General features: G+C 35.1%; 1 protein-coding gene across 1 annotated transcript; it reads right to left on the reverse strand.

Annotated features, from left to right (window-relative positions):
- Positions 1–3,274: 3,274 nt before the first annotated feature.
- LOC130719845 (chaperone protein dnaJ 49-like) lies at positions 3,275–4,332 on the reverse strand. Its single transcript, XM_057570451.1, has one exon. The coding sequence runs from the start codon at positions 4,249–4,251 to the stop codon at positions 3,481–3,483; it is 771 nt and encodes a 256-aa protein (XP_057426434.1). The 5' UTR covers positions 4,252–4,332; the 3' UTR covers positions 3,275–3,480.
- Positions 4,333–13,220: the final 8,888 nt, after the last annotated feature.

Consider the following 13,220-nt stretch of genomic DNA (forward strand, 5'->3'; position numbering starts at 1 on the left):
AAATGGTTGTTTGTCACAGATAACAAATTTGCTTAAAGGTAAATCATTCATGTTGCAATTCAATCGCCCTAATTGATATTTTACCTAGGATCATAAGGAAGGTGTAAAATCGTAAATTGTAGAATCGTAAATCAAATAGTAAGATTCAAGCAGCATATATATAGCATAAAAAATATCAAATAAAGCTAGTGCTTTAGAACACAATTAACCCATGAACTAGTCATCGACTAATTTAAGGTTCAATGGTTGAACTGCGTTATGTAGTAATTAAATAATATTTCTTTAAAAAGTAGATAATATAACAACATTCAGACATAATTAATACAACAAAAGTGGAGGTTGTGCATGCGCTGACAATACTATTTATTTGGTTTTAGTTTCATTAATTTGGAAGGATGTTAGGGTCTTTGATTTATTTTATTAAATATTTTTTGTTTTATGGGTTCATATTGCATAAATCTCCCTAACAACTTCCTAAATTTAACTTTTGGCCTAACACGTGTCCTTATACAGTGATAATCTTTCATCTACATATATTCAAACCCTAAAACCGTCAAACAAAGGTCATGCTTCGCCGCCAGACAAATGATCATCTTCTCCTCTTCTTCTTTCTTCTCCATAAACACATCATTCGCACGAGAACCTATTCGTAATACTTTTTATGATCTTCTGAAATATATAAGAAGGAAATGAAGCATGCGCTCGATAAAAGCAATGGATCAAATCAAAGGTAAGTGAACCCCAAGGAAGAGGCTCAGCAAAAGCTCACGGAGAAGCAAACCTGAGGAAAGAAGAAAATAAAATGATGTCGGGACTAACTAGTTTAAACCAATTAACCATCGATTTTGAAGTAGAGATTCTCGAAGGTTGGTTTTCCTCTACTAAATCATAATATCTCGAATTTTATGCTAGTTTACATTTTTGTTCGTTGCTCTCGGGAAGGTCCTTGATCGCAAAGTTCTTTAAGTCAGATAGTAGTTATTTAGATTTATACATATATATTCATTCGAACAAACCTCACAAAAATACTTCCACTTCGTGCAGGATTGTCAATGTGTTGGCAGCAGTCAGAGTTGGTCGTTTTTGTGTGGCTTAGACTCCCCAACTAATTCAATGTCACTTGGTATCAGATCCTTCCTTATTTATTTCCCATATGAAATCGATGACTATTGGCTACATGATTTGACATTTCCAACTCTCAAACTGGAAAGCGCTCTAGCTTAGGAGAAAAGTAGAATTTGACACGTTATAAGCACCAGGACAAACCCTAACCAAGAGAAAGAGGCTATAGAGACTAACGAAAAATCAGATAAAAAAAAGCAGTTGGCCCTATGTGTTTTAGTTCTAAGAACTAACAAATAAGGACATATTCACTTGATCATATCCTATTGTTTTATGTTCATAGGTACCTTTACTCTTACGAATCTCACAAGTATTTGACTGATTATATGCAAATATGATTTTTATAGTGCTCTGAACCGACATACATCCAATTTATGGTTTGATCGGCCAAACCAAGCGATTCGGTTTGGTTTTAAAAACCATGTCTAAATCCCATCATTTTTATTTTGTGATATGTAAATCATATCATTAAACTAAACTTGGCCCCAGAATAAACCCCAACTAAGATAAAAGGGATGGAGAGACTAACGACAAACGAGATAAAGAAAACTATTAGTCCTAGGTGTGTTTTGGTTATAAGAACAATCAAGTAAGAACCAATTCACTTTCTTATATCCTATTATCTTACTATTAGCCCTAGGTGTGTTTTGGTTCTAAGAACAATCAAGTAAGAACCAATTCACTTTCTTATATCTATTATCTTACATTTTTGACTGACTTTATGGAAATATGATTTTTTGTATACGTTCAATTCATAGTCCAATCGACCAAACTAGACGATTCAGGTTGATTTTAAAAACCATGTTAAATTCATATTTTTTTTATGATATGTAAATCATATCATGAAACTAAAATTGGAATAAAAAGTCGTAAACATCACCAATAATATACTTCGTAATCCATAAGTTTTTAGAATAAAAAGAAAACAGTCCAAGTGCTTGAACTATAAAATCTAGATAATTGATCAAAGATATCCAAATAATTGTGGATACAATTTAGTCTTCACCTTGCACATAGGGAGTACATATTGTGGCCTGAGCAAAGTTTCATTCATATTCTTTTTAGATAGCTTGTCACCATTTTCAAGTCATAGATTCAATTCACATTTGAAAGAGCATTAGTCTTATCCTATATCATAAATCCTTAATGCAATTGTTTGAATAAGCTTATGAGAATATTTTATGACATAGTCATAACTTATTTTGAATTTAATTTTATAACTAACTTAGATTACCTTAGGTTTTTTTTTTTAAATCAGATTAGCTTGTTTTGGTTAATAAACACTTAAAAAGTAGTACATAAGTTTTATCCTATTTTTTTTAACATAAGTTTAATCCTATTATAAAACCAATCATGCAAGCAAACACAATGTAGACGATTCAAATCCAAACATAAGAGCAAAATCACAAAATCATGCTTTTATACCATTTCAATCGCGATTTTGCAACTTGCATTAAAACTACCACACCGAATCACCTACATTATTAAGAGATAACTGACACGGTTATGTAATCTCATTCTTAACACATTTGTTCCATAATTACTAACCTAGCAAATCTTCATTTATGTCATTCCCATGTAGGATTTCATAACCTAAATAGGATAGGTGATTATATGCAATTAACACCAATAACATGTTTAGTTCTACAATTTTTTTTCTTGGTTTTTTAAAGTAATTTCTAGAAATTCTGAGTTCTCAAAACTCTGAGATCATATTAAGTTGGTAGTCTTTTTTTCAACAAATATTTTTTATATACGCACAGCTTATGAATCGATTTCTGAACTAGATACTTAAGAAACTCAACTATCTATTAATTTTACTAAACCTTGTTGGCATTAGTTCTACGGTGTTATGAAACCAAACAAGCACAATCATGCCATTATACAACTTTAGTGCCTATTTTGCAACCAATGCCTGAAAGGCTGAAACTACCACACCTGAGCACCTACATAATTTTTTTTCCCTGAATGTATCCCACAACCGACAGTCATGAGACTATTTCAGTAATCTCTCTTGAAATTTGAGATAACTTTTAGTTGATACAACTCTCTCAACAAGTCACTTTTGCATATGTATGGACCCAATGATCAAATTCTAAACTAAAATTTTAACGAGCCTTGTAATGCAGAGTTTGTTGGTTAAGCTTAAGCATAAGAGGAACAAATTGCACAGTTAAAAATTTTAATGTTCATTTGACATTGGTCTTCACAGAAACATCATTTTAACAAGACAATACAGAGTGAAAATTCCAATTGTGATCAATGATGATCAAACAAACAAACTAATAAATAAATAAACAAAAACTGCCCAGAAATTTTGCAACAGAGCAAAAGAATAACACAAACAAAACTCCAATCTCAAACCGCCACCTTTCGCGGCCTTCCTCGCTTCTTCTTAACAGAACCACCATCAGGAACCGCCACCCGATTAGGAACCACCGCCACCGCCGCCGCCGGTTTCTGATTACTCCCACCACCGTTCTCCAAACTCTCAAACACAAATCCCATCGGAAACGATCCCCAGGAACAATAATAAGCCTCCTGATCCGGCACCATCTCCGGCATAGAATTCACCGCCGCTCCATGAAACGGCCGCGAGCATTTCTGGCACCGCAAGCAACACCCCTCGTAAACCCCAGGGTACTCATACATATGAAAACAGTACGGACACGCGGTCCAGAAGCTTCCCGGAGCACAACCCAAACCCGCATCGTAGATCTCCTTCTGCGCCGGATCGGACAACAAAGCCCAGGCGTGAGAAACGAGGTCAAACGTATGGTGCGAGAACGAGAAGAGATTCTTATCAGGATGTAGCAGAAGCGCGAGCCTCCGGTACTGCCTCTTGATGAGGTTGAGATCCTGTGAATCACGATGATCGACCTGGAGAATCGCGTAGAAATCGAGATTGTTGCGGTTGTTGGTGGTGGTGGATGCGGTGGTTGTCAGCGGCTTCTCCGCCGCTTCGAGGACGTCGATTATGGCGAGGATCTGATCGGAGCCTTCGAGAAGCGGTTCGTTTTCTTGAGCGATGAGAGCGAGTTGCCGTGAGCCTTTGAGATCGCGTTTCTGCAACTGTTGCTCTGCGATCTCGAGTAACCGTTCTCCTTCCGATTTGCTACCACTGTTCATTTCTTCTCTCGGTTTCTATTTTCTTTTTTAATTTTTTTTCTGATTTTTTTTCAGATTGGAGTGGCTCTGTCAGAATCTGCTAGATCTACGGTTGTGTGATAATATAGTTCAGTGTTTCTCCTTGTATGGTAAGTGCTTTTTACTCAATTTATTATTTCAATAATCCCATAGTAAAAAACGAGTGGTTGATTCAAGTGTACATGTCTGATTCCCCTTAAATAAGATCTCATATTCGAGTTTCGTTGATGGAAAAAACTCTCGCTAAGAGAATTAACATCACCATAATGTGGATGTTCTTGATTCGAACTTTTCCTCGTAACAAAAAATAAGTACTCTCTTTTATGTAGTAATTAAAATTATAGGCATAACACCTATCGAATCGATCAATGGAAAAATATAAGTGTTGACTCATGTGATATATGAGTCCTGATTACTATGCGTCTATGCCAACTCGTTTTGGGTATCATACCTTGACGTAAGATCTATGAAACACGGACTCGGACACGGACACGGGCGGGAACGACAACACGACTAAACTCCAAAAAATAGGATACAGGGACACGACTTATATATATTTAAAAAAACAACATGATAATATGTTTACAAAATCAACAGCAAAATCAAGAGTTTTTTTATCAGCAAATTGAATATATATTGAAATACGGGGCACAAGGGGTAAATGTTTAATGATAAGAAAGTAGTAACAGTGGCAAACAAAATAGAGCAAGAAAGGAGTAATCTGCTTCTGTCCCTAGGGTAACATAGTAGCATGTACATTAGAAAGAACTCAAAGAAGTAACAGAGTAGCTTCGTTTTTACCGTTGGCAAACAAAATAAACGGATAACAAAACAGAGCAAGATTTGATTTAATAAGGTTTGTTTCAGTTTTAAGGGTTAACTATCAGATTGGTACCTGTGTTTGAGTCGCCGTCTGATGTGAGTCCCTCCCCGAAAAATATATGGTTTAAAGTCCTCGTGTTTGAAAAACATATGGAGCAGGTCCTCGCCGGAGGGCGGAGCTCTGATGAGCGCTGATTTGGATCAGTGACGAGGATAAAAATGCTTACGTGGATTTAAAAAAAATAAAAAATAAAAAATAAATAACACATCATAAAATTAAATTAAGAAAATTAAAATAAAATTAAAATTAATTCTCCAAAAAAAATTAATTTAATTAACAAAAATAAAACTAATAATTAACAAATCTAACCCAAAAATTAATTAACAAAATCAATTTCCCCCAAATCATCTTCATCTTCATCAAAACTAAACCCATGTTCATCTCCATCTGAATCAAATAAACAATCTTCATCTGCTTCCTCTCTCTAAAAAAAACCATAATCTTCCATCCCCTCTCTAAAATCCTTCCCTCTACCTTGCTTGCTTGGTACCAGAGAAACCAAAACCGTGTTCTTTCTTAGTAAAATAGGAAACAAAAGCTTCAACCAAAACCGTGTTCTTCTTCATCCTCAGTCTGGGCATTAAAAACCCCCAAATCTGTTCTTGATGCTAGATCTGGAAGCACCACTCACGGCCTCACCCCAAACCTCCTCCACCTGCAACCAGAGATCTGTGAGCCCCAACCCCACCCCCCACACCCACCTGCAACCAGAACTGTGAGGAAGAGAAATCAGGCATCAAGTGCAAAGTCGATGAAGGATGTGACATGAGAGGTGCCGTTTTCGAGCGAAAGGAGAGGATGAGGAGAGAGAGGAAGAGGATTGTAACAGGGCGAATTTGATGGAGCCTCACGCATGAAATGGCGACGATGGTGGTCAAGCTCCGCCACTGGGAGAGGCGGCGCGGAGCCGCTAGGAGAGGCGGCGCAGAGGTGGCTAAAGAGACGAGATCCAACGGCAATGGAGATGCAATTTAGGAGGTTACAAGGAGGAGTACTGAGGATGGAGATGAAGATGCGATTTAGGAGATCCAATGGTGGTTTGGAGATGCGATCCAGCGGTGGTTTGAATGGGTCTGGCTATGGAGATGCGGCGATGGAGATGCGATTTAGGAGATCTAGTGGTGGTTTGAATGGGTCTGAATCTATATTTTTGGTTATTTGGAGGCTGAGAAGGGGATTCTGGTACTGATTTTGGTGGGCTGCAGGTAGGTATGATTTGCTATGTGGAAGGAGATTAAGGAGGAAGATGAGGAAGAAGTTGAAGTTTCTGGGTTTCTAGGTTGGAATTGTGTTTGATTTAGGGTTTGCTTTGTCCTTTATTTTGCTGATCTGGTATTTTGATTGGAAGCAACCCAAGTTTGTGCTTTTGGTTGCAGGAAACTGACTTATGAATAAGGATGATGATGATGATGATTTTTTGTTTTTTCCCCTGTTAATAGGATTAAATTGTAAACCCTTAATTTTTTTAATTTTGGTAATCTAGATTTTAATTTTATTTAATTTTATTAATTTAATTTAATTTTCTGATTGTAATTTTTTTTATTTTTATTTTTAATTTTTATAATCCACGTAAGCATTTTTATCCTCGTCACCGATCCAAATCAGCGCTCGCCGGAGCTCCGCCCTCCGGCGAGGACCTGCTCCATATGTTTTTCAAACACGAGGACTTTAAACCATATATTTTCCGGGGAGGGACTCACCTCAGACGGCGACACAAACACAGGGACCAATCTAATAGTTAACCCCCGTTTTAATTAGATAAGATTTGTCTGATTTTTTATTTTTATTTTTAAGTAAAAAAATAATAAAAAAAACAACACAAGTGTCTCATATATGTGTCCAGCCACAAAGGTGTGTCGGCTCACTTTACAAGTCGTATCCGAGCCAAGAAATAATATTATAAAATTCAGACACGTTTCAGACGTGTCCGACACGTGTCGGTGGCGTGTCTGCAACGTGTCTGTGTCGTCCACGTGTCCGACACGCGAACATGTCTCTGTTTTGAAGTGTCCGTGCTTCCCAGCGTAAGACACAATTTTAATTTTAATTTTTAAAATACAACTAAGGCACAATTTCGTACTAGAGACATCTACTTAATTTAGAATAATTTTACGTCTATGTGTTTTCATTGACTTATCCGTTATGAATAAGTTATTCTAAAAACTTAAGTTAGTAAGTCCTCTGAATGATTTTTATTATATTTTCTAACATGTCCTTCACGTAAGATCTACTTAGGCTTGAGGCTTGCACAGACTCATTTATTTATCTTGTGTTGAGATTTAACCTTTTTTTATTTGAAGAATTGGAGATGATGATGATGGAACACTAGACCATGTTAAAGAACAAATTATTTCAAAAAGCTTAAGTTGATGGATAAATATTTTTGGATAGTTTTATATTTTGACCAATTTAAATTGAAAACATAAAAATGAAATAAAATAATGCAGTATAATTAAATGTATATGTTAATTTTAGGGGTGTTCATCGATACAAATGGATCTTCTAAACTGATGATTCAAACCAAAGTGATGGAGAATTTGTAAAATCAATAAATTGTTATTGTAAGTTTAGTAAAAGGCAAATAAAGATACTATAAATACCGAAATATGAACGTCATGAATTAACAAAAAGAATTATAAAACTCTTTTGATACAAGAGATAAGAAAGAAAAAAGAAACAAAAGAACAACCTATCCTCTCAAATGAGGTCCACATGGTATATGCTTGATGCAGATGACCCAAATCTGAAAGTCGTGAAAGAGGATCCTAAATGATAATCAATGACGGGCTTCATGAGAATCATGCTTAGCTAAGGAATCAGTGCTGCATTTCTCTATCTCAAGTGTGGAAAATTGACACAGACACAATCCATTCCCTAGTGACAAAATCCTTAATATTACTAACAAGTGGCTATGACGATGTGAAAAGTACCTTTTGATAAGCGAAACAACATGCAAAGAATTTATTTGGCACATAACATGCTCATAGTTCCTCTCCCAAGCATTATTGTGAGTTGAGACCATGAAAAGTTGCCAACAATTTCATATGCACATATGTGAAATGTCATACTACTACATGAAGGACAATTGGTAGCAGCAAATAGGTAGCGGTTGTAGTTTAACCACAACCAACTAGTGTTTTTTACCCGCGCGTTGCACGGAAAATATGTCTATTGTATTTGATACATTAATTAATACTTTGATTATTAAAAATATATTAAACAACGAATGAAATAGAAAAGTCAGAATTGATGAGTAAAGTGGACATAAAGACTTCTCTTCTAAGCCCGATTGAGACCAAGAGGAACTCGTTTCACATTCTTCGTAAATATGAAGATGATAACACAAATCATATATATAAGGAATTATCAACATATTAATCTTAAAAAAAATTAATGTGATAGTAGCACAAATCAGGATTGTGTAAGATATATCATAAAGTATAACATTATTGTGTTTATTCCAACTAAGTAGGGATGACAATGGGTAGGTACTATAATACCATCTCCATACCTGCTTTTTTAAAAATTACATGTACCCGTCTCCATACTCACGTGGGTAGCAACTCGAAGCTCTCCACCTTTAGACAATTCAATGTCATTACAGGAAGATATTCATCTTTGCATAAATCTAAATCTATGGATGACAATGAGTCTCAAAATCATAGGGTACCCGCAAAAAATACCCACTATGGGTAGGGTAAAAAACCGCTAAATGGGTATGGGGTTGAGTATAGATAATTACCAGCAAAAAATAGAGGGTATGGGTGCGGGTATGAGCACTATAGTACCCAACCGGCTCATATCCGTACACACATGTTATCATTATTATTATTATTATTATTATTATTATTATTATTATTTGGGAATATATTAACAAATTAACTTAAGCTATAGGTTTCAAACTCACTCTTTTAAAAAAAAGTTTGGGATATATTAATTAATACTCTAAAAATAAATAATAAATAAATTAAGATAAAATCAAGAAATAAACCACCTAAATCCTAATCAAATCTAAAATTTAAAAATGTATTTTTTTTACTCTAAAAATAAATCAAAAATAAATTAAGATAAAATCAATAAATAAACAACATAAATCCTAATCAAATCTAAAATTTTAAAATGTATTTTTTATGAGAATTAATCTGAGAATGACACGTGTTATTTTTTTTTCCAATTTTAGTGAATATTCTGTACCCTAGAAGATTTTCTTTTCTTCAATCCTTTTGCTTTTGATTAAGAAGAGAAAAGCAGGAATCCTTGAAGCATATGACATCTTACAATTAGTTGAAGAACAAAATCAATTCATGAAGAAGATTGAAACAGAAACCCAAAATGAAGTCTTGAAGAACAAAATACCCTCCTTCACCAATTTGAAAGGACTGTGGTGAAAGAATTGTATTTAGTGTATTTGTGAATCTTGGGGTGGAACCCTTGTGAAACAAAAAATCAAAAGAACATTTCGGTCAAGAGAAACAAAAAATGGTGTATTGCCCCATATGTGCGCACCCCAGCAAATTATCTATATATGTGAGAAAAAAACAAAATAATTCTCCCACCCAAAATAATTGTGGTTACTTCACCAATAAACTTATACTAACAATCAATTTAAATTGAACTTAAGGAAATATATAGAGCAAAGTAGGATAAGTTACCCAATTGACATACTAAAACATGAGTATATGCAAAACTAATGAGTTTGAGGAAAACATGAGCCAACTTTAAGAATGGGCTAAACATACTCATGATGATTAAATGTGAGCTCTTCATATGCTTTCATCAATTTGACTGACCTGTGCATTAAAAATGGTATTAAATAAAGATAGATAAAAACTAACAAAATCTAGCAAATCACAATAAAAACTCATAAAATCCCGAATTAATAAAAAATTCGAAAATTCAATAAAAATTAATCAATATATTCTAAAAATAAATTTAAAATAAATTAAAAGACCAAATCTTATCTTTTAAAATAATATCAATCAATTATTTTAGAATATATAAAATTAAAACATATATCAATTGAAAATTATATCTTCTAAAATAATATCAATTAATTAGGTTAGAATATATAAAATTAAAACATATATCAATTGAAAATTATATCCTCTAACAAATTGACACGTGGAATAATTTTTATGAGAATTAATCTGGTGCTGACACGTCACTAAGAATTAATCTGGTGCTGACACGTCACTATGGAAGTTCTTCTTTTCTAATATATATTGATATTGATATTGATATTGATATTGATATTGATTGATATTGATGCTCTCTAATGAATTAAAATGTAGCGGTAAATGTACCCGCTACGTTAAGAGCATCTCCAATGGGGGTTGCTTAAATCCAGTTGACAACTTAAGCAACATTGCTTATTTTGTAGCAAGACGTGACAGTTGGGTTGCTTAAATTTAAGCAACGATTGCTTATTTAAGCAACGGTTGCTTATTTTCTCTCTCCTTACTTTTTGACTAAAAAATCATATTTTCTCTTTCATTCATGTACTTGTATAGTGTCATTATCTTGAAATAATATAAATATAAGAGGTATAATGGGACCCAACTAAAAGTAAACTAAGCTACCGTGGTTGGAGTGAATTCTGCTTGGGTTGCTTAAATCCTATGTGTCAGTCTGAACCCACCAAAATAGTTTTTAAGCAACCCAACTAGCAACTATGCATTGGAGATGCTCTGACGCTGTAATTTTCACTAAAGACACCGGTTTTTTGCCACTACCAAAAGAAGACCCAATTTTCTCTATTTTCATTTTCCCTCCACCACGCGCCTGAACCCTAACCTCTTCACTTTTTGCTGCGCCGGCCAAACCCTTTCTCCTTCACTCTTTCACCATCGCGCGTCGTTCACCACCGTGTCGTTCACCACCGCGCCTTCCATCTCCATTCACTTCTCTGAATATCTCTCCTCTGCTCTCTGCGCCGTTCACCACTTTTCAGTCTCTCACTCAATCGCCTCTCTCTCTCTCTTCATCGTTGTTGGGTTGGTCTCTTCATCGTTGTTGATTTGCCGCCACATTTGGACAAACGAGCAAGTCCAAGCCCGGAAACCCATTGTCGATGTTGTTCATTTGCTGATTTACGCTCTCTTCTTCTGCCAGATTTGGGTTTCTAATTCAGGTATATATTTCCTGACCTAATGCCTCTGAATTCATGCAGTCCAGTTGTTTGATGAATTTCCTAGCTGACATGATTTTGTGTAATTCACTCTTAATTTATGAGAACTTTTGTTCTGTGCCTGCTGAGAAAACAAATCTCTATGAATCTCTTTGTTCTTGTTGTTTGAATAGGAACTGCTTCTGTAATTTGCAAACTTTTATAATTGTGTTCAGTAATAAGCGGTTCCCTTCTTAGAATTGCACTCTGTGTTGTGCATTACTAAATCAGGGTCATGCATGATGCTTCCTTAGTAACATTGCACATTGCAATTTCTGCATCTTAGACTACACATTTCAGCTATAGTTGACAATTTTATTTGTTCTTGTTTTCTCTCCTTTTGATTCAGGAAATGGTTATTGGTTGCGGTGAGAATCGCTAAAAGGTCTCGGTTACCAACCGCTACCATAGGTTGTTAACGGTAGCGGTTGAGAGAACTGCTACCCAATCTTTGGTAGCGGCTTGCATAGCAGCGGTTCTCAACCGCTACCTTAGAAACACGGAACCGCTACCCAAAGTGTTTTTTGTGGTGGTGATAGTAGCCAAAAAAATCTCTATTCCTCATGAGTTACATACACATCCTCCAAATCCAGCAAGCTCAAGATTCCCTTGAGCACTACCATCAACATCAATAGTCAAACATTGACCATCTTTACTTGTCTAAGTGTTCTCACATGCTGCAAATTATTAGCAGAAATGATTGAATTGATGTGATATATGGCCGTCACCCTAGCATTGCTTTCGGCCTAAGTCACATATTAGGAACATTAAAATTATGACTAAATATCAAAGCCTATCAGCCTCCAAATCCTCTTAGTATGCACACAAACTCTGATGCAATGGAGAGTAGATTCATTGTGCTCAATACATCTTGGGCATATATGAAACTAGATTGACCTTGACGAAATTGAAGTACAGTAGAACATCATGGCTAGCTAGTGAGATTAAATGAATACACTTAAAGCATATAGGGCCTGTTTGTTTACTGTTTTCAAAACTGTTTACTGTTTTCAAAACTGTTTTCAGTTTTTAAAAACTGGAAACCTGTTTGGTACGACATGTTTTCGAAAACTGTTTTTGAAAAACAGTTATCATTTTCAGTTTTTAAAACTAAAAAACCAAAACAGGTAAAAGATGTTTTTAATTTCAGTTTTTAGTTTTCAGATATCAGTTTTCTAAATGTTCGAAAACATGTCATTCAAACTATTTTCTTCTTCTGAAAACTGTTTTTAAAAATTGTTTCTAAAAACTGTTTTAAAAACTGAAAACTAAAACTGCGATCAAACAGGCCAATATTTACACCTACATTATTAGTGGGTTTGTTTGAATCTGAATCCCCTGGATAAAACAAGAAATAGTCCCATTCTTCTACATTATCCATAGGACTCACTGAATTGGAGTAACTCGGAGTTTTGAACTGTCAATGATGAACAAGGTAGATTCAAAGCCAATCAACCTCCAAATCCTCTTAGCAATCACACAATTTTTGATGCAATGAATAGTAGGTTTGTTGTGCTCAAGACATATTGGGCATATATTAAAAAACTAGACTAACCTCGACGGAATCGAAGTAAACCAGTAGGGAAAAACATCATGGCATGTTAGTGAGATTAAATAAATACACTTAAAGCAGAGATTTATACCTACATTCTTGGTGGGTGTGTTTGGATCCCGTGGTTAACACGAGAAACAATCTCCTTCTTCTACATTAGCCACAGGACTCACTGAATTGGAGTAACTCAGTTTTGAACTGTCAACGATGAACAATGTAATACTTGAGCACTGCCCATTCGAGGCGGAGAACCCCACATGCATGAAATCCTTAAATCTCTTATTAAGGCCAACTTGTTGAGCAATAATTGGTGTTGGAGGCTTAGTTGAAGAGTACCCAACCCACATACA

Source organism: Lotus japonicus, chromosome 1, assembly GCF_012489685.1.
Source record: "Lotus japonicus ecotype B-129 chromosome 1, LjGifu_v1.2".
NCBI classification, from domain to species: Eukaryota; Viridiplantae; Streptophyta; class Magnoliopsida; order Fabales; family Fabaceae; genus Lotus; species Lotus japonicus.